The sequence below is a fragment of the Takifugu rubripes genome, chromosome 1, assembly GCF_901000725.2.
Source record: "Takifugu rubripes chromosome 1, fTakRub1.2, whole genome shotgun sequence".
Taxonomy (NCBI): domain Eukaryota; kingdom Metazoa; phylum Chordata; class Actinopteri; order Tetraodontiformes; family Tetraodontidae; genus Takifugu; species Takifugu rubripes.
The window spans coordinates 20589918-20611253 of NC_042285.1; the positions used below are offsets into that span (position 1 = coordinate 20589918).

Here is a 21336-nt window from a genome sequence, read left to right on the forward strand (position 1 = left end):
ATCAATTGAGTAAACTAATTATCCACCCAAATGATGCAGTTTTGCATATAAATTATTACTAAACTGTAATGGCTAAAAACAGAGGGAAACAATTGCATTAGTGGCACTTAAAGAGGTAAAATTGTGTAGCCTCTCCACTTTCCAATTTCCCACCATCATCGGAAATCATTCTGCCGACCAGCAAGAGAACTGTGTCACAGGAGCCAATAATTGGAAAATCTCAGCCAGCTGTCCAAATGATCCCCAATACACCGAGGTAATTTTGCTCCAAGTCTGAATGCCGTCTACTTCAGCTTTGGAAATTGGAACCTGATATAACATCTAAAATAGCACTCACTGCAACAGTATTTAAAAATAAGAACCTTTTTGGTAAATACGTGTGTATCATGAGATAGGAACACAGATTTAAAATGGTAAATAAAATAGTGCTCATTAATGCCTGCAGTGTAATGCACTACAGTAAGAAAGATTTATGGCATTACACACACTACACACACACACATACATACATACATACATACATACATACATACATACATACATACATACATACATACATACATACATACATACATACATACATACACGTGTGTATGTGTGCGTGCGTATGCATGTATGTATTTCTCTTGTTATACACTTTGCAACAACACCAGACAGAACGTTATGCGCACTACTGCGCAGTTTTGACGCAGAATGAACCTTTAAAGTCTTCTTCCTGACTCGACGGAAATGGAAGCAAGTTGGACCAATCGGCTTGCTCGTTGTTGAAACGTGCTACAATTTCATTGAGGTATATATTAGCCTCTCGCCAACATGGTGAGTACAACTACTGGGGGGTAAATTGTGTTAAATTAAAAAAAAACGTTTACTCGTGCAATTACAGGCGTCATATTTGCCATTTTTGTGCGTGTTGAATTACTATCTTGGCCGCCCTCTCTTCGTTTTAACTGTGTTATATACCTTTAAAACACCGCGGATTAGCATGCTATGTTAGCGCTGTTAACATTTTATGCTAACGATAGCGGCACAAGTATATTAATGATTTAAACTATATAGCAAATTTGAGAGAAAACAAAACTTGACAATTGTAAGATGGAATCGCTGATATTATTTTGAATAGATGAATACAAAGTAAAATATATTGCTATCTTGCTACTTAAATGGTAAGCTAATAAATAGCTTAGCGCTAGGTGGACAACGGCTGGTGTACCGGCCATTGGAAGAAAGAGTGTTTTAACAAGCGGCCAGAATTTTGATTCAAATGTGGGAGTATTGGCCTTGTAATTCCTGCAGTACTGACGGTTTGTGGCGCCTGGAATACTAAACGTATTTCCCAAATCTGTTCCTTTTCATAATGTATCAATAAAAAGTCTGGATGGGTTCAGTTATAACATGTATGATAATATATAAATTTGTGATCTATATGTTAACCTATGAATGGATTAGAGTCCAAGACCCTCTGAAATGCATTGTTTTTATGCTATATATGTTTTGTTGGGGATTTTTTAAAACTCTGGATTTAAAACTGACCATTATAAAACCCTAAAATGTATGTGACTTACTGCCATCACCATAGATCTCAAATATAGGTTGTCTGGCATGATACGTTTTGATTTTTAGAATTTCAATTCATTTAAGATTTTCAAATTGGTCTTAATTAAATCCATTGCAAGCAATTCCAAGTTGCCATTGGCTTTTTATTTTTAACTCTTTGGTGTTTTTTATGAATAACAGTCTTCTTCAGAGACTAATAATGGCCCCGCCCAAGCGCCACCTTATCCAGGTGTACCGCCCTCAGCAATACCGCCCCCGTTTGTAAGTCATTGACAGATATGATTAGTTATTCATCCCTCGTTACCAGTCACCACAGGAAATTGACTGAATTAACAATTGAAAATGCCAAATGTCCTCATTTGTTTCTGTTGTGTTTTCTTATTACCTCCTTATTTAGATGGGACCACCGGGAATACCGCCTCATTTTCCTCCCATGGGATTGCCTCCAATGGCACAACGACCCCCCAGCATGACACCTATGCCCCCTGGTATTCTTCCGCCTGGGATTATGCCACCAATGGGGACGCCACCGTTGGGCCAGGTAAGAAAGTCAGATTATTTTTTAGTTATTCTCATTGTAAAACAAAGTCAAAGTTCACTAAGGAGCTCAATTAAAGAATAAAACTGCCCATGGAAATTGAAATAACCAAAATGTTCACTAGCCTTTGCAGAGATATATTACAGATCACCTCTCTCCTCTTTTTTTAGTGTTAATCGGTATATTTAAAAATCTTAAACATTACCCTGTGATTTTTTATTTTTTTTTGAGAATTGATGTGTAAGTTCCATCGTGTTTATGAAGAGATAACACATCTATAACTTTTTAGCTCACCCTACCTCTGTCATGAGGTATTATCTTCATCAGTACTTTAATTACCTTTCAAAGTGAAACCAGATGATATTTCGCAAGCATATGCAGTCTTGTCCTGTGTGACACTGAGGAGTATTTTCATCACTGAACCAGCCCCTGAGCCAGAGAAGGTGCTGAGGCAGTGTAGTCCTGTGCTGCTGCTTCTTCACACTTGACACACTACAGCACCATCACACTATTAAATGAGCACAGCGCAGCGCAGCTCTTCCCAGTCTCACCTTCACCCCCTGTTGAATGAAGTCCTCAAACCACACGCACACACTCACACAAACACCTTGTCTCACGCAGCGTCTTCATGCGTCTGACCATGCTAAGTGGCATGAAAATGCCAGATGAATTTTTTATGCTGCTTCTTTTATTAGATTCCAGGCATGATCCCACCTATGATGCCAGCAATGATGCTGCCACCTCGAATATCAGCTGCATCTGTGCAGCCAACAGGACCGGTAACACAACACACTCAAACCTCTGTGCTTTGCTTCACCAAACTTATAAATATCTTTATTTGTGAAGTGCTTCTTAACACAGTGCTTGAATGGATTCTAAGAAAAGATGGTTTTATATATAGAAACAGGCAAAAGTGAATAATCTGTTACAGTTTTGGAGAAACGTGTGCCAGCGAGTGCCAGTGTGTCTGCTGTGATTTATTGTTTTGATTTTAAATTATACATTATTTTGGAAAATGTGAAGTTTTTTTCTCTGAGTTATAATGCAGAGATGTGGACTTGATAATGTTTTCTAACCCACTCGTAAACTTGTTTTTTCTGCAGCCTGGTGTTGATACCCCAAGTAAGAGTCTTAATTTTCTGCTTTACTCACAAATCATTTTTGTGCTTGTTTTACATTCTGCACCGTCTCACTCATTTGTCTTCTCATTTCTGCAGCAGCTGCGCCTGGAACAACTGTAAGTGCAACATAATGAATCTATATATGCTCTAATTTGGGGTTTATGAGTTGCACCGTCATTATTGTGTTTAGTGTGTTTGTCATTTTTCTTCATAAAGCAGCAGTCTGCCAAGCTCTCCCTTTGTTGTCATTGCAGAGCACCACAAATGGATCTCCGCCAGAGGACCAGCCAAAGAAGGTGTGTACACATAAAATGGACAGATGTGTATATGACAGAGTAAAAACATCCAAACCAGGTCCAGTGTTCATCTTGATATGGTAACAAAATGTTTACTTCTCTCCTTTTTCATCTGCCTCAGAAGTCTGTGTGGACAGAACACAAATCAATGGATGGAAAGACATATTATTACAACACAGAGACTAAACAGTCTACGTGGGAGAAACCAGATGACCTTAAGTCTCCTGCGGAGGTGCATATAAATAAATTGTCCTTTAAGTAACCATTGGTTTACTATAAACAGATTTACCAACACTTGTATTTCATTTCTCCTTTCAAAGCAAATGCTTTCTAAATGCCCCTGGAAAGAGTACAAGTCGGACACAGGGAAGCCTTATTATTACAATTCGCAGACTAAGGAATCCAGATGGACCAAACCCAAAGAGTTGGAGGACCTGGAAGGTAAAGAGATGCTGTCTGATTACAATGATGAAATCAGTGAAGCTCCTCACTGAGATGTGTTTCTCACCACGGAGGCTTAATCAGCATGATAAATTGGACAACACTGACGTGGTTGGATACCATTGAAGTACAAATGCAGCAACAACACACAATTACGTCTGTGCGGTCTCTTATCTGCAGTGTGCTTTGAAATGAAAACGAGTAACATAACGAGTATCTCAATTTGTCTGTTCCAGCCTTGATCAAAGCAGAAGAGAATGGGTAAGAGCTCTTTGGCTGTGGTAGGCTACAGCTGACTGTTGTATCTCTAATTTTGAAGGTTACACTAGATATTTCCTAGGATATCTTTTATGCTTACCGGTGTATATAAGTAAAAAATATATTTTTCTAGTATTTTTTTATACTGGGTGGTGTAACTTGAGTCATTCTGGTGTAATTTCAGGACGACTGAGACGGCGGCTCCTGCAGCCATCACGGCTCCTGCAGTGCAAGCAGAAAGTACAGCCTCTGTGGTGGCAGTAATGGAGGCTGAACCTACAGTGGCAGTCTCAGAGGAAGTCGTGTCCCAGGCGACCGCCACTCTCACAGCTGAGGTCAAGGCTGCAGATGCACCTGTGGCTGCCGCAGAGAGCCCAGCCGCCACAGAGGTCCCGGCCAGGTAAGCAGCTCCTGTCTGATAGAGACGACTGTTTCCCAACCTCTGCCACTCGCTGTCACATCATATAGCAAAAACCCAAATATGGAACCATTCAAAATTATCACCCTGCATTTACTGCATATACACAACTGTGGGTTTTTCCTTTCCTTCTTTTCTTTATTAATCATTCATGTTTTATTTTGCCCCCAGTATCGAAGCCCCAAAGGAGGAACGGCCAGAACTTCAGAAGAAAACCTACAAATGGAACACAAAGGAAGAGGCCAAGCAAGCCTTTAAGGAGCTACTGAAGGAGAAGGTGAGTCGGTCTGTCAAGTGGAGGTAAAATGGAGTAGAATCTGTGTGTCTTTGTCGGCCAGTGCCACGAGTTCATTTTACCTGACATTTAACAGGTCAGGTTTTTAAATCACTGTGCTGTTATCGGCAGACTCGCCCAGCCGAACATTAGGGTCCATATCTGTGCTTTCAGCTGTGAGGAGCGTCATAAATATTTCTCTCAGTGGGTTATCTGGTGTACCAAGAAAAATTTAAAATGCTTTATTTTGCAAGCGCCTTTGCAGCTATGAACACCGATGACAGGTTTGGGTTTTAGTAGAGTTTACTTCACTTTGGAGTTCAAATGAAAAATCAAATCAGGGATTTTTTTCTTGTACAGCTATTATTTTTTTAATTTATTCATTTTTAAATTTCTTGAGTTTTTAGGGTACCCACGTCCGTGACATTATATTTATCGCACTAACTTAAGTGATGCTGTTGTACAGATTAAGGATTGTATTCTGTCAGTATCGCTTCATGTTTTATTGGGTTACCAGTTAGCAGCTGTATTTTTATCTCATCTATAAACCTTATTTTACTACAGAAGTCAGGATTGAACTCCTGTTGCTGAGTGTGTTTCTCAGCCGTGAAGACTGCCTGCGGCCACCCGTTTTGAGCGCTGCTATATATAGGCTCATTTTAATTTGTGCACAAAGCAGTCCTCAGAGATTGCTTGCCATTTCCTGCAAGATCTTAATGGCTTTGTCTTTATGATTAGCTTTATTGGATCACAGGCACGGGCTGCAGGGATTAAGAGAGTGGGAGAAAGTGGTGTGCCACGCTGAGTTAGAATAACACTGACAACTGGTGAGACAGAGGCACATCATGGAATCAGTTCATAATGGATGAAGGAGTAACTCCCTCTGAGATACAAGTGCTAGAAAAGGGCACTTACAGAAGTCATCGAGGGTACCTCTTTAAATTATTGCCACTCCATACCTCTTAACTCAGCATGTCTCAATAATTTAGAAAATGCATGCAGATGGAGCAGCACAGCGTCTCTGTCTGTCTACATACAAACATTTATTTCCATTCATGATCTGTTAAAATATTGTGTTTGATGTTCCAGGTTAACTTTATTAGGCTCTCGTAACCTTGTCTCTATTTCAGGGTGTGTCGTCAAACTCGTCTTGGGAACAAGCAATGAAGCTGATCATCAACGATCCTCGCTACAGGTACCACACTGTTCATGTGTCCGGTTTTGCAGTGGCTCTTGGGAGCTTTCAGCTTGATTTTTCCCTCTTTATAAAAAAATCTTTAAAGTGCCCTTCCCAAACTGAGTGAGAAGAAACAGGCCTTCAATGCCTACAAAGTACAGACAGAGAAGGAAGAGAAAGAGGAGGCCAGAATCAAATACAAGGAGTCCAAAGAGACATTTCAGAGGTTCTTGGAGAACCATGAGAAGATGACGTCTACCACCAGATACAAGTAAGATCTCTGTTGATCTCGCAGTTCTGTTTTTCCTGTATTGATTTGTGCTTTGTGAAACGCTAATAAACCTTGTCATCTAATGTCCTCTGTATCTACAATTTACTGTAAGGGCCTATTTGTTGGAGTGTTAAGCAGTGATGAGAAGGACTTTTAATTAGTTTGGATCAGTAATATAGGTCCTATTTCAGAGACTGGTTTAAACTGCCACAACTTGAATTATCTGACTGACTGGTAATGAATCTAAATGATTGACTGGTTCACAATGTAAAGGAACCCAAAGTTTCTGGGTGGTACCTTTGGTCCTAGATCAGCTTGTTGATCAAGAATTTGGCTGCAGGCTTCTAGACACAGTCGAGCTCCTATTTTCCATTTGTTAGCCATTGATGCAGCATAACACAATTAAATCACAGAATGGTTTTACTGTTTCACTCCTGGCAACAGGAGACTTTGTTGGCTGGCTTACATCACTTCACAGTTCTCTCAGGTAGTGTGAACGTAACCAGGATGGAGATTTGTACTAGCAGGCAAAAACAAAAATACTCCACAAAACAATTGACTGATGCTAGAATCCACTTAAGATTTAATAGAAATGCATGTATTTAGGTGGCAGGTCTGGACATTTTTTTAGTGTTTAAAATCTCAGTTTTAGAAGCGTCACAAGTCTGAAATTCTCCTTTTTTAATAATTTAGTTTCATCTTCTGTTTTTCTGAGCAGTGAGACTGAAATTTACTGGTTAATTTGACTGTTTACTTTTAATAAACACAATAATTTAGGCCCTACAGGAAATGCTTCTAAAGAATTGTTATTGCTTAAAGATGACTTTGGCCTGTAAATTGCTGCCACCGTGTGGTAAAGTGTATGTACTTTGAATCCAGGAAAGCGGAACAAATGTTTGCTGAAGTTGAGGTGTGGAGTTGTGTCCCTGAGAGAGACAGACTGGAGATTTATGAAGATGTGCTGTTTTACCTTGCTAAGAAAGAGAAGGTAAGGCTTAAACGTCAGTCAAAACCATTTTCAGTCGTAATCACAGGTGAGATCTATCCTGGTTTACCCCCTCCCCTCTTTCCAGGAACAAGCCAAGCAGCTCAGAAAGAGGAACTGGGAGGCTCTCAAAAACATACTGGATAACATGGCTAATGTAACATACCGGACCACCTGGTCTGAGGCCCAGCAGTACCTGTTGGACAACCCTACCTTTGCAGAGGATGAAGAGCTGCAGAGTATGAGAGGACATCTTTATTGGCTTTAGTTTAAGGAGGATGAAATACTTACGCAATTGTGTTCTTACATGTTTCTGCACATGCACAGAAGATCTTTCGAGTATCTTTATAGTCTTCTTTTTTGGTCCTGTGATTATAGATATGGACAAAGAAGATGCCCTCATTTGTTTTGAGGAGCACATCAGGGCTCTGGAGAAGGAGGAGGAGGAGGAGAAACAAAAGACTCTTCTGAGGGAGAGAAGACGCCAACGCAAAAACAGAGAAGGTTTCCAGGTGAGCAGATAGAGAAAGATGAGGACAGTTTGAAAAGAACCACTTGTTTCAGCTTTTTTTTTCTTCATTTCTATCCCGCATGACATTTTTCTGTTCACAAAGAAATTTCTGGATGAGCTCCATGATCATGGGCAGCTTCACTCCATGTCATCCTGGATGGAAATGTACCCAAGCCTGAGCTCAGACATCCGCTTTGCCAACATGCTGGGACAGCCAGGTAGGACAGGACCCTCCTGTAGCTTCACATACGCATCAATTATTGGTTCATGTAAATACTGTATGTAGATGCTCCATGAACAACAGGGGTTGACTCCATACAAAAATATTAAATGTGAATCTTATGAGCCAAAAAGACTCATGGACCTCCGTTAAACATCAGTTTGTTTGATATGCCCCAGGCTCTACACCCCTGGATCTGTTTAAATTTTATGTGGAAGACCTGAAGGCCCGCTACCATGATGAAAAGAGGATCATTAAGGATATTCTCAAAGTAAGAGGGTTGTCTCACTGAGCGTCATATCTACAAACTTCTGCTGAACACAGATTCCATACGTTTACACGACACCATTCACATGTGTTACTGTAGGTCAGCTGCTCTATCATGTATTTTACTGAGGCCTTTTCCATCTGCTGTGCTACAGGACAAAAGTTTTCCAGTTGAAATCAACACAAATTTTGAGGACTTTGGATCAGTCATCAGCTCAGACAAGCGTGCCACCACACTGGATGCTGGAAACATTAAACTGGCCTTCAACAGTGTAAGATTCTCCACGCGAACCTTTTACACCATGTTTAAAAGCACAGGAGCAACGGTTTAACTGAGTCTTTGGACTTCAAGCTTCTAACTCATGTTACGATTTATCCTTGTGCAGCTGCTGGAGAAGGCAGAGGCGAGAGAGAGAGAGCGAGAGAAAGAAGAGGCCAGGAAGATGAAGAGGAAAGAAGCAGCGTTTAAAAACATGCTGAAGCAGGCCACACCACCACTGGAGCCAGAGACCGCTTGGGAGTCTGTGAGTTCCTTCAATCCTCATTGGCAGTTTTGTAATAATAGATGTGTTTTTACAAGCTCGCAGTAGCTGACATCTTGGTGGCATCGTTGCAGGTAAGAGATAGATTTTTGAAAGAATCTGCCTTTGAAGACATAACCCTGGAGGCAGAGAGGAAGAGGATATTCAAGGACTTCATGCATGTCTTAGAGGTGAGTCCGTAGTGAGGGGGAGGATGTTGGGTTGTTGTGAGGAAGGTGATTTTAATATGCTGTGTTGATTTCATTCAGCATGAATGCCAGCATCACCATTCCAAGACAAAGAAGCACTCAAAGAAGTCCAAAAAGCACCACAGGAAACGATCCCGCTCCCGATCGGTTGGTGGTTCGGACCCAAAATGCCGCAGACATGATCTTGCTGTAGCCGTGCGTGATCGGTGCTTTTCTGACTGTTGACAGGGCTCAGAGTCGGAGGACGAAGACTATCACAAGAAGAAAAAGAGATCTCAGTCCAAGTCTCCTTCGGAACGCTCCTCCAGTGGAGAATCTGGTGGGTGGCCTTTACGGCTCGGATCAGAGGTTTGATCAGCGTTTATAACATTTACTGATACTTCCAGAGAGAAGCTATAAAAAGTCCAAGAAGCACAAGAAGAAGACCAAGAAGAGGCGTCACAAGTCTGTAAGTACGCATGAAACGCTGTGAGACACGGATGGGTTTGGATTGGTACTGACAGAACTCACAACAACAGGCGTCTCCGGACTCTGACAATGAGAAGAAAGGAAGAGAGCGTGACGGAAAGCGCGAGAAGGACCTAGAGAAAGAGAAAGAGAACGACAAGTCTCGGGGGAAGTCTCGCTCAGACTCGAAACAGAAATCTCCGAAGAGAAAAGCAGCCAAAGAGGAGGTGGGTTGTCGTGAAGACTGAGGATCACATTCAGAATTTCTCTGTTTGCACCCTTTGAAATCAGTCTTTTAGATTTGGGGCGCGAGACTATTTAAACTCTTTGGTGTTGCGTTCAGGGCGGCTGGGATACGTCAGGCAGCGAGCTGAGTGAAGGGGAGCTGGAAAAGAGGAGGAGAACTTTGCTGGAACAACTGGATGCTCCGTGATTCCGATCACGCTGTTCACTCCTCCGACACGCATTCCCATCATGCCCGTCTGCCTGTACCGGTCACGCCGCCCTGGAAGGGCAGATTACACACTTTTGCAGGTGTGCTGCACCGTCCACACACGTCCATGTCGATGACTTGGCTTTTTTGGATCGTCTGCTTTTTGGTTTAGCTGAATATAGCTCTGGTTGCCATTTTCTTTTGTATTGAATTAAAAAGTAACTAATCTGGATTACTTTAGATAATTGTTTTAATCCAGCTGCAGCTGAACTGACTTTTAAATTGGATCGTCTGTTAAAACTAAAACTGTAGTGAAACACAATAAATACTGTTTGAATGGATCTCGCATTTTGGGTATTTTACATCCTTCCAAGTTCGTCCAAAGGACGTTGGTGCAACGAAGAGCAGCCACACACTCATGTTCGATGTAAATAGTTTATTTGATCATATCTGAAAATCTCATTTCACCTAACTTAAAAAAGACGTTATTGTGTTATAAACAGACTGCCTAAAAATACACTTATGGGTGGGAACAATGACAGTTATCGTCCAGTTAGAGAGGTCGCCGTTACAGATGGTGACGTTGAGATGAACGGCAGCATGTGCACGTGCGGACACGTGCACCAGGAGGGTGTATCACAGGGGCCGGAACCCAGGTGACACAAACCAGTTCAATCTGGTCCAACATGAGTTCCAAAGCTGCCTCCCGTGACCCTGCGGTGCACCCACATGCACGTAGTGATCCGTTACCTTCTGCAGTGGCAGTGAGATACTGATTTAATACGTTACTGTAAATCCATTTGGCTTAATTTAATATACAAAAATTGACATTTTTAAAAAACTATAAGTTAAAGTAACATTCAAGTTGTATAGCACAAGGCGACGTTTGTTTAAACAATATGTACAATCAGGTAATGTGAATGAAGTAAAAAAACAAACAAACATCTGTACATTTAGGAAACTTGTATGGTGTATTTTGTTTTGTCATGTTTTTAATGACACATTAAGATGAAAACACAGGCTTAAAGGAATCTTTTCAGTGGTTAAATACTATACATTAAAATTACAATAAAATGAGTAGACGCAGTGGCCTTGAATATAATCCAATTTGACAGAAGGAAAACCCGATGTCTGAAATGCAGAGTGATGTCCAGTTTGAACATGAGATCCAGTCGGGCTCGTTATCATTCAGGCAGCTTCGTCTTCCTTGCCGACCATGTGATTTATTTGTTTCCAGACACCAAACGTCAGAAATGCTAAACTCTAAGTGGACGGTGGTCGACCTGCTGTTGCAGGACAATAAGTACATATCAAGTTTGATCTGTCTGATCTGACGGGTGTCTGATGGTTTCACTGTAGTGCAAATCAGGAATGAGTGAAATTCTGATCAGCCCTTTTTCTTTTACCTCGGTGCCTAAACAGCACATTTGTATTGCAAATGGAAACTAGAGTCGATGCTACCAAATGTGATCATCATAACAGCGAAAGGGAACGCGTCCCGTACATTCTACATTGTTTCCAAGGAAGCATCTTTTTACGTGGCTCTTAAGGCCACAGCGAATCCACCCTAACGCCTTAGAGATTTAAAGCCAGGTCCAGTTGTATTGCTTACAGTGGGGAATAGTAGACAGCGAGACTTTAGCCGACAGAGTAAATTCAGGCACTTGGCTTGTCTAAGGTTTGTAAATCAACCTTTCAGACACTTAAATTCAGTCCCAGACATGTTTCAGTCCTTCGTAAAGGGTAGCTATGACACCACAGACATGGAATAACGTGTATTCTTATGTAATATATGTACATATTCATCTCTATGGCTGCTACACCTGTCCTCCACTTAACCTTCACTCTTCAAACATCCCGTCTCTCCCTCTTCCTCGCCTTTCACATCCATCACCTTCTCACCCCCGATCACATGCGCTCCCCCTCCTCTTCCTCCTCCTAATCACATGACCACTTCGCCATTGTTCATTGGTCGTAGGTTCTGATCATCAAAGCGCCTTCTGACGCTCCTGCGCACGGCGTCCGCTCGCCTGTAAGGTTGATTCCTCAGATCTGAGGGGAAAGGAGGGAGTTAAAGGAGCCGTCAGTCGGCTGCTCGGGGCAGTTCCTGATGAGTGCTCAGAGTGCTGGCAGCCTGTCTGTCAAAGCAACATGAGTTCTAACAAGAAAAAAAAAAACAACTGTGGGCTCAACTGTCCAATGAGACAGACCACGTCCTTATCATTTAAGGCTTAAAATGTACAAGCAGGAAAGGAGGTTGGTCACTAGCAGGTAATCCCAGTGAAAAGGCAGTAAATCAAAGGTAACAAAGAGATGCTTGCCAGGTTTGGGATACATCCACCACTACAGATGTGCTACTGGAGAAGTTCCTTACCCTCGAGCAGACATTGGGAAATTTAGTAATATTATTCTTCTGTAGGGCTAGATGAAGAGAAGACAAAATGGAGGTTAAAAAAAAAAAATAGGAGGGTTGACCACAGCGTGTTTTAGCCACACTGGCTTTGCTACGCAAGCGCTGCAAAGCAAAGCGGCAGCTGGCTGCGCTTGGAAGGGCAGAGCCTGGGCACTAAGGGCACGAGAGGAGACAGAGCTGCAGGGGGTTAAGTTCAGCTGGAAGAGAGGAGGTTCCAAGCTTTGGAGGTTTTCTCCCTTTTTTTTTTTCTGTTATGAACCCAGTTTGCTTTAAAGAGTGGCTACCAGCAGGACAGAAGAAGAGTCCATAACAAAAGTACAGTACAGAGCACTTGTAAACTGAGCTAACTTAAACAGTATATTTACAAATGTAAAAAAAAAGAATCAGAGAGAGCAAAAACATGCCACACGATCAGTAAATGCAACACCAGAACCGGGTTAGTAGCACACCGCAAAGACAGTCATCAGCACTGCGAGTGTTATTTCTACCCTGGACATGCAGGATGATGGTGAGCCTTGCAGAGCGCAGAACGCTGCAAGAGAAGTCTGATGGAAGCTGTTTCTGCAGCAGTGATGATGCGACAGTAACCACACAGACATTCAACATCATAAAAATCATCCAAACACACCAAACTAAAGCAAAGTAATAATGTCACAGGCGCCAGCTGAGAAAAGATCAATCGAGCCGCCTTCCTGACAGTGACAGTCTGTCACCACCAGGGGGCAGCGTGCGCCTTATTTCGCTATTCCGCTCATTCAGTTCATCCCGTGAGAGATTTGGCTTCTGTGACATTAGGATTTGCTGTAATAAAGTAATAATGATGGGTGGTGTCATAATTCATGCATCTCAGACAGGAGAACTCGCACAATCAGACGCTCCTTCTCAGGCACGTGTGCGCGCCTCGGGTCCGAGAGAGTTAAGAGTGTGGTTGTGGTGATGCATGCGGGGATATGGATCAGAAAAATGATAAAAATAGGGGAATGTTTGGGTTTTTTTCAGCAACCTTAGAGAGAGAGAGACAGTTCTATAAGCTTAGTAATGGTACTCCTCATTGAGGGCGGACTCGCAGAAGAACCGAGAGCCGCGCTTGGCTGTGCGGGCGGTAAAGGGCACTGTCTTCAGCACTGCACCGAGAACGACAAGGACAACAGCCAGGACAGAGACATGACAAACACAATTTAAGAAAAGCAGACTCCTAAAGAGGTTAAGCACTGGTTAGCACTAAAGCAAATACCCAACAACAGCACCAGGAGGGGCAAAAAAGTCCACTACAGTCAGCGTAATTCCGCTGTGAAAAGAGCCCGTCAGTGTTTTTTAGATGTATTACATCATTGACGGCTGATCAGATTCCCTTGGCTGGTTGTAAAAACTACAAATGTTGAATACAAGCATAAAATACATAGCAGGAGATAAAAATATATACATAGATTTATCGTTACTGCACTAAAATCGTGCACTAAACAGTGTTTTTTTTCCTGTTATAAAAGCAGACTTGTTTGTATTCTTGCCCCCAACAACTCGGCGTTATAAAGCAATGACACAGCAGATATGATGGGCTGTGACCATCAAACGTGTGTCGCCGGATTAGCTGAACTGTCAGCGCATGTTTGCACTCATCTGGTTCTTAAACCGGTGAAGTTCTCAAACATCTGACAGTGGAATTTGAAAAGTGTTAGTTGGTTTAGATCCTCTGTTGATGTCGGAACGTGTATAGCTGGAGAAAACCTTCATGCACAGCGTCTGTGTGTGTGTGTGTGTGTGTGTGTGTGTGTGTGTGCGTGTGTGTGTGTGTGGTGCCATTACCTGTGATGATGTCCTCAATGGCTCCATCTTTGCCCTCATAGACGTGTCGGCTGTCTTTGACCTGTTTCTTCCTGAGCTCCTGGATGAGCTCCTGCTGCTGCCGCTTGTTCTTATGGGATGGAGACTGAAGAAAGGAGACACACACACACACACACACACAACACCCATTTTAAATGATAACCATATAGTTTCCAGCCCTGCTTGTGTTCTTACTCTGAGCCCCTTTGCATGTGTGAGTTAATTGGACCATTGAAGTGGAAGAACCACTGATGCTGAGTGGATATGAAGCAGCTCAGCAGGGTGTCGGAGGGATGAAGCAACTACAAACTGGAGCCAGAAGGCCTCTACTAATCCTGTGGTGAGGTGTCAGGAGGTGGAGGTGAAGGCGGAATCTGCTTACCTTCTGGTTCATGATGAACGCAACTGGGTGGACATGCAAAGATAAACACTAACCTTCTGGTTCTCCTCCAGCATGGCCTCCTGTTCCAGAAGTTTCTCCATCAGAATTTGCGCCTGCCTCTTCCTCTGTTCGTTGTCTTCCTCCGCTTGCTGTGTTTAAAAAAAACAAACCCCAAAATCAGGAATTATGCGACTAGGGTCAGCAGTTGTGCACAATGAGAGTCTAACAGGAGGAGGAGGCACCGAGGGAAAGCAGGCAAATAAAAACCACCGCAGCAGCACACGGGAGGTAAACGAACTCACCCTGTAGGCTCTCACAAATCGAACAAACACGGGGAAAAAGACAGACGGGGGCGTCGTCTTGGCGTTTTCCCCAAAGAACTTCACCGCTTCGTCAAAGGCGTCCTTTTGAAAAGCAGAAAGTTGACTCAGAGGAGCTTAAAACGGCTTCAAGGTGAAGCCTGATTGGTGAAACCGGGCACGGAGCGGCGGCGTGCTCGCGTTACCTGTGCGATCTTGGCGTCATCTTGCAGCTTCTTTAGCTTGCTCTCGTTGTGGGCGATGAACTCTTTGAGCATGGTGTTGTGACCGTGCATGCTGTACTCTCGTTTGGTCAGCTCCATGCCTCTGTTCAGCTCCCTGACGTCCATCAGGACGTTCTCCAAGGACACTGGAGGCAGGGATGTTGAGACAAAGGCACCACAAACCCCCCGAACACGTCGGGCCCACATGACTCACCTGCTGCAGCTTTCTCCACATAATGCAGCTCGTTGTAGAAGAGGGAGACCTGTGCGTATTTCTCCTTCACCACATTGGCGATGTAGTGCAAGAGCGTTAGCTTGCGGTCTGTTGACTTGGTATCAAGGAGCTGGAAGAAAACAGAAAGGTCTAAAGAACCTTGATGGAGAAGGTGGCAAAAACAAAGCTAAAAAAGCATCTTACCAAGTCCAAACTCTGCAGCTTGAAGCCGTAAACTGCTCCTCTTTTGCTGCTGTTCATGTAGTTACCAAGGGCCAAGATAATCTGGAGAGGGACCACAAGTATGAAGAGGAAGGAAGGAAGAGCTTTTTTAAAACATCTGCTTGATATCACAGAGGTGTTTCAGTTACCTCGAGGATTTTCTTTAGCTTCTGAGATGACTTGATGGACACCGACGCTGCAATAACAGCATGCAGTTGCTAAGGAGAGGCAAGGAGGGCGACGGTTACACTCGTCTGAGACACACATCCATTTATCTCCTCCAACAGGCTGTGTTTCTCACCGGCGTGAGCATCTGGACGCTCTCGCAGAAGTTGCCGATGAAGGCCATGATGGTCATCTTCTGCATGAGGCGCTCGATCTTACTGAACTGCATCATGAAGCGGTCCTCGTCCGTCAGGCTCTCCAACGGTTTGCGCTCCTTCTCGAACTGCCGCAGGGTCTTGACCTCGTTCTCGGTGGGCTGGAAGCGCATCAGACACTCCACGAAATCCACGGGCAGAGTGCGCAGGTCGAAGCTACGGGACGAGGCAGGCGCAGAGAGGTTTAAGCGGCCGAAAAGCCAGATGAAAGCAGGCAAGAGGTGTCAAGCTCACATCTGGATGGCTCTGCAGATCTCCTCAGGAGTCTTGCCCACTTTCCTCAGGGTGATGGCCAGGTTCTTCGCTCTGTTGGAGTCCAGAAGCGTCACCTTGTTGGGCATCTTCTGGCTAACCTTCGTCTTGCTCGTATTCAGATCGATCGTAGGTCCCTGCGCCTTCGTCTTAAACATCTCCTCAAACTCGTCCACATTTAGGTCCTAAAGGGAAGCCAACAGAGAATCAGCGACGCCAAAGAACAAAAGGAGAGCGGATTCGGTGATCTGAGAAAGAGCTCGACCTCCAGGATCCTCTCATCGTCGATCTCATTGAAGACGGTCCCGTTGATCTGGTTTGGTTTCAGGGCGACCCAGTTGAAGACTGGCATACGGAACTTTGTCTTGATGGGCTTCTTGATCTTAACAGCTAAAAAGAAAACAGCGTTAGTGGAGCATCCGTGTCTGCTAACAGAGGGTGCTCACACACACACACACACACACACACACACACACACACACACAGGTGAGAGGGTGGACTGACATCTGGGACTGGTGACAAACACAGGCACAGACTCTGGAAAAACACACAACCACTGCTCCCTTTCAACTAAAGAAAGACCAAGAAATGGCGTGAGGCCTGTCGGCCATGTCTGCAGTGTGGATTTCCTGACTGAACCTGTAACTACACACACACACACACACACACACACACAGGTGTGGCTGAAGGAAACCCTTCCATTTCTGTCTATTACTTTCTAAACTGCATGCAACTGTGGGTCTGCATTTCAGCATGCTGTCAGCTCACATTTCACACACACACGCACACACACATCTAAACCACAGTGTGAACCATGCAGGATTTCGAAAAGAGATATTTTCAGCAGAATTGTGTTTATATAGGGGCAGAGGCTCCTTAAAAAATGCCGTTAAAGACTTAAACTGTGTAAACCTTTTTCCCTACTGGATTAGGGCTGAAAATACCATCTTTTCAATCTGTAATGCAGGAATGCAACAGGGAAGACAACAGCATACAAAGAGAACCTACAGAAGAGTTTGATGGGTCCCTCTGGTCGGTGGGAGGAAAGAAACAAGGTACATGATTAAGAAATTGGCAGGGAGTTAGTGGGAAGAGCTTGCACATGCACTGCCCAAACAGGCATTACTGACCATGAAAAGCAATTAACACCACAATAAGGAATGTACACAACCATTTAGAGTACAATGCCTGTAGTTTGATCTTATGAGAGTATAGAGTGCAGCAAATGACACAAAGAGAAAATTATCATCTACTATTGGAGGTCCATTAGCGTTTCCATCTTATTACTTTGATGTCCTGAAATAACCTGTTTCAGAATGATGTAGGTATCTCAATCTTTAAAAATATTTTCATAGTTAATCAGTGGCAGGAAGTGTTCAGGAAGTTTAAATATGGAGTTTCAAATAAATCTCATGCCAGTTTTGTTTTCTCTTTTTCTTTTAGTCTTGCGTCTCTGGCAGTGAATCGGTGCAATTATTCTTGCTGCCAGAAGAGGGAGACAAAGCGCCTAAAGTGAAGCGAGTAATAGTTGCGACATGGTTGCATTTCCGTTTGGGTGTGACAAATCAGCAGCAGCAGGAGAAAGTTTTCTCACAGCTCTCAAAATATTTACATACAAGCACATACTTCATATTTTCAGTTACAGGGAATTTATCCACACACAAACACACCACAGAGGTGTTTTACCTGCTAAGCCAGAGTTCATGATAACAGTGGGGGTCCCACATCCGGGCAGAGGGGGAGCAAGTGGGGGAGGTGGAGGAGGCAGGGGTACCGATATCTCTGAGGCCAGCCCAGGAGGAGGAGGAGGAGGCGGAGGTGGTGGAGGAGGAGGCGGTGGAGGTGGGGGCGCCGCAGGAGAGGGCGATGATGGTCCGTTTGCCACTGTGGAGAAGGTCGACAGCAACATCTCGCACCAAGTCAACTTAAATGAGCTTCAGCACACACGCCGCGCCCAGCTGGACCTGCATCAAACTTACATGTGCCGTTTACGGGGAGTGGTGGTGGAGGTGGTGGAGGTGGTGGAGCTGGCATTCCTGCAGCAACCCCTGTGTGGTTCGGACCGACAGCTGAGCCGTTTGCTGCCATCATGGCACCCGCTATCGTACCGACAGGTAAGGAGGGCAGAATGGAGATGTCACCGTCTCCCTTCTTGTGGATCTTGATGGTGCCCTGCTTCTCCAGCTCGTGGATCTTCTTCTCCAGCTTCGTCTGTCGCTGGATGGCCTCGTCTTTCTCCTTCACCATCTGCCGCAGTGAGATTACCTGAGAGCTGGTGTCTTTGTAGACCTCCTGTGCAGGAGAGGATGAAAACAGAGGACAGTTTAAAGTAGAATTCTAAAGGATTCTGGAAATGATTTATGCATCGATGACAGTCTTAAATTTTTTTTAAAAACTTCAAGTGGCAGCATGAATAATCAGTTTGTGGAAGCTGAAAGATTGACAGATTCAAAGGAGAATGTGAAAGCTCAGGAGTCTGACCCTGATGGATTCAAGATCCTTGTTCTTTTGCATCAGCTGCTTCTCCAGCTCCACAATTTTGGACATGGCCTCGTTCTCCATGTCCTGCAGCTTCTCCGTCATCTGCAAAGACAACAGGCAAGAAGAAACAGGGTCACGGGCTGACGTGAACTCACTATGACAACATCGAAGTCAATTAGTTGACAAAAACAGCACAACAGAAACCAGAATTGTTAAGTCCATTTAAATCCAGATTCATCTGCATTAAAGTTACAGCAGGAAGGTGTGGATGCATTTACATCAGTAAGACTGGAGCAGGCATGTCCACCATCAACATTCTGATCTGCTGGACATTAATACGCAGTGACAGGCTGGAAATTAGACCATTCAGGCTGTTTTTTCAGTCACTTGCAGAGACACTCACATGTGACAAGTTCTCCTCCAGCTCCTCCACCCGCTCCAGGGCAGCATTTTTGGTCTCTGCATCCTCCAAAAGTGCTCCCACGTCAAACACATTATCCAAGTAGGCCTGGATCTGGACCTGCAGCTTATCGCTCTCCGTGTGCTTGAGTTTCTGGAAGACAAAGACAGAGATGGCAGCAGCGTGATAAGGCAGGTTTCTGTGTTCACTGCACAGGCTGCAGCAGGTGCGCTGGTTTACTTCTGAACAAATATCAGGATCCACGACTTCCGGGAAATCCTTTCTTTAAAACCTGTGTAAATGAAGAAGACTCACATCTAAGTAGTCATCCAGACCCAGCTTGGTGAAGTCAAACTGCAGATGAACTCTGAAGTTCATGTCCTCCACAGAATGCACGACTATGTTGATAAACTGCATACAGGCCACCTATGGGGAAAAAACAACTCATGAGAGATGCTTTAGCAAAGCAATAAATAAATAGTCCAAAGATGTGTTTATTTCCCCTATATGATGACAAAGTACTGAATCTATATTCTAGGGAGGGACAAGCTTATCCGATATACTTAAAGCACCTAAAAATAAACATCTGCATTAGCTGACCTATTGGAACCACCTCTGGTCTGCGTGTGGAACTGCAATTAGTCACTTTATGGAGTTCCATTGGGACAAACAGAGCAGAACGTGCAGCTGTGTAAAAGCATGATCCGTGTTTTTAAACTTCCTCACATCTGGACTATCTGCCTGTGCACATGCACGAAAACAGAGCTCACACTTTCATCACTCAGAGAGGAAACAGTGTTCACCAGGGGCTTCACAAGCAGAGGCGCCGTCTCTAGTTTGGAGAGTAATGTCTGATTTTTAAGGGATTGCAGTGCGATCAATAATCCATTAGGCTGTGTGTTTGTGTACATACATACATACCATAAAATCAATGTTGCTGTCCTCATTCTTGAAATACTCCATCAGCTTCTCAAACCGCTGTGTCTCCATGCACACCTGCCAAACAAATGTAGCACTGCTACTGTAATTACTGCAATTAATTGCTGCGACAGTGATACTGAAAGTCAGCAGAACTCCAGCCCATAATCAATTTCATGTGCTATGTTATCAACTGCAGTGGATGGAGTTTTCCTTCTTATGTAAAGTTGGCCTGAATCTGTGCCCATTAATCCCACTGTGGTGCAGAAATTACTAGCCGCAGTGAAGCTGTAGTTGTTTCTTTCGTCCTGCAATTTAAGCACATTTTGGAGGCAGGGAGAGAGAGATGCTCCGAGTTCAGACGGTTCATTCAGAGGGCAACGGAGGAGACGGCGCACGATAAAGAATTAAGTACCAAGGGAGGAGGGGTGTCTGCATCCAAAAAGCCCTGAGAGCCTGCCAGCAAACGCGATATGAAAGTGACCTGAGGAAACAGCTCTGAACACGTCTCATACACAGGATGCGTGCACGCGTCCAGCTTCACTGCCATGACACAAACCTTCGTCTCATCAGTTCTGCTACGTCTTCCTCATTCTCTCACTAATGCTGCTAAGAGCAACACTCAATATTTCATCCAGGGGTGTAAATAATACATTAAGTGCAGTCGGCCCATTTCTGCGAGATCTATGCTGCAAAACAGAGCTGCTGTTGGGTTTCACTCCATCGTGAACCTCCCACTCTGTCCTCAGGCAGCCAGAATCCTTGATCAAGACAGGACGGGGTCACACAAGGTTATCTGACATCTGCGCTTTGATGCCAAATCCTGTTGTCACTCATGTGACTGTTCTCTCTGGAGTCCTCCCTCGTTTGTGGGGCTCAACTACTGTCTGAATCTGTGGACAATAGAGCTCCGAGATACTATCCCGTCTGCAGGAATGCAGAATCAGCCGGGGAAGCATTCCTGTGGGGCTGAGTCACTCTTTGAAACTGCACAGTTAAAGCGTAATGACATATTCGTCCCCTCAGATCCGCTCTGTGCGCGCCGCGTACCTCCTTAAAGTTGTCGAACGCAGAGAGAATAATTTCATGGCCTCCCCTCACGAGACAAACTGCCGCCAGGAGCTCCAGGACGAGCGCTTTTGTTCTGGAAAAACAGGAAATAAAGGCAGTAATGTTTAGTCGATGAAAGGTGCCAACGCTGCGGGGAAACCCGCACTTAACGAGGAGCAAGCGAGAGGGGACGGAAGCGGAACCGACACGTTACCACTGTGCAGAAACGTGTCAAAAATCCTGGAACCGCATCAAAGGCTGAAATCTTACCCGACAAACATCTAGCATCTACGATTGTTGTGATATTTACCTTAAAAACATTACAACCATCTTATTCTA

General features: G+C 44.0%; 2 protein-coding genes across 9 annotated transcripts in view; one reads left to right on the plus strand and one right to left on the minus strand.

Annotated features, from left to right (window-relative positions):
- The first annotated feature begins 684 nt into the window (after positions 1-684).
- On the plus strand, positions 685-10282 carry prpf40a (PRP40 pre-mRNA processing factor 40 homolog A). Of its 2 annotated transcripts, XM_011610471.2 has the most exons (27): positions 799-816; positions 1735-1815; positions 1952-2095; positions 2788-2871; positions 3196-3214; positions 3310-3329; positions 3468-3509; positions 3631-3741; positions 3830-3950; positions 4187-4211; positions 4393-4608; positions 4798-4903; positions 6031-6095; positions 6184-6348; positions 7228-7336; positions 7422-7572; positions 7712-7845; positions 7948-8062; positions 8244-8335; positions 8487-8603; positions 8718-8855; positions 8948-9043; positions 9122-9208; positions 9290-9380; positions 9448-9509; positions 9580-9735; positions 9852-10282. In XM_011610471.2, the coding sequence occupies exons 1-27, from the start codon at positions 814-816 to the stop codon at positions 9939-9941; spliced, it is 2640 nt and encodes an 879-aa protein (XP_011608773.2). In that variant the 5' UTR covers positions 799-813; the 3' UTR covers positions 9942-10282. The 2 variants fall into 2 exon arrangements, with proteins under 2 accessions (XP_011608783.2, XP_011608773.2); XM_011610481.2 differs by lacking the exon at positions 1735-1815 and having other exon boundaries at positions 685-816.
- Positions 10283-10362: 80 nt separating this feature from the next.
- Positions 10363-21336, minus strand: part of fmnl2a (formin-like 2a) — a 35322-nt gene continuing 24348 nt past the window's right edge. Inside the window, exons 9-28 of one of the 7 annotated variants that reach the window (XM_029834941.1) lie at positions 20998-21091; positions 19951-20025; positions 19345-19455; positions 19033-19182; positions 18630-18731; positions 18128-18440; positions 17835-18032; positions 17157-17177; positions 16414-16538; positions 16131-16333; positions 15818-16052; positions 15666-15734; positions 15499-15579; positions 15295-15424; positions 15063-15226; positions 14860-14961; positions 14611-14706; positions 14158-14281; positions 12316-12362; positions 10363-11993 (exon numbers count right to left, since the gene is read on the minus strand). In XM_029834941.1, the coding sequence (XP_029690801.1) occupies positions 11988-11993; positions 12316-12362; positions 14158-14281; positions 14611-14706; positions 14860-14961; positions 15063-15226; positions 15295-15424; positions 15499-15579; positions 15666-15734; positions 15818-16052; positions 16131-16333; positions 16414-16538; positions 17157-17177; positions 17835-18032; positions 18128-18440; positions 18630-18731; positions 19033-19182; positions 19345-19455; positions 19951-20025; positions 20998-21091 (2446 nt within the window). In that variant the 3' untranslated portion in view covers positions 10363-11987. Of the gene's footprint in view, positions 11994-12262; positions 12363-13357; positions 13479-14157; positions 14282-14610; positions 14707-14859; positions 14962-15062; positions 15227-15294; positions 15425-15498; positions 15580-15665; positions 15735-15817; positions 16053-16130; positions 16334-16413; positions 16539-17156; positions 17178-17834; positions 18033-18127; positions 18441-18629; positions 18732-19032; positions 19183-19344; positions 19456-19950; positions 20026-20997; positions 21092-21336 lie in introns of those variants that run through there. The other 6 variants (XM_029834922.1, XM_029834923.1, XM_029834915.1 and 3 more) reach the window with 6 other exon arrangements.

Coding starts and splice junctions, on each gene's coding strand:
- prpf40a (XM_011610471.2), top strand. Junction 1,816..1,951: donor CAGCAATACCGCCCCCGTTT/GTAAGTCATTGA, acceptor CTCCTTATTTAG/ATGGGACCACCGGGAATACC. Junction 4,904..6,030: donor AGGAGCTACTGAAGGAGAAG/GTGAGTCGGTCT, acceptor TCTCTATTTCAG/GGTGTGTCGTCAAACTCGTC.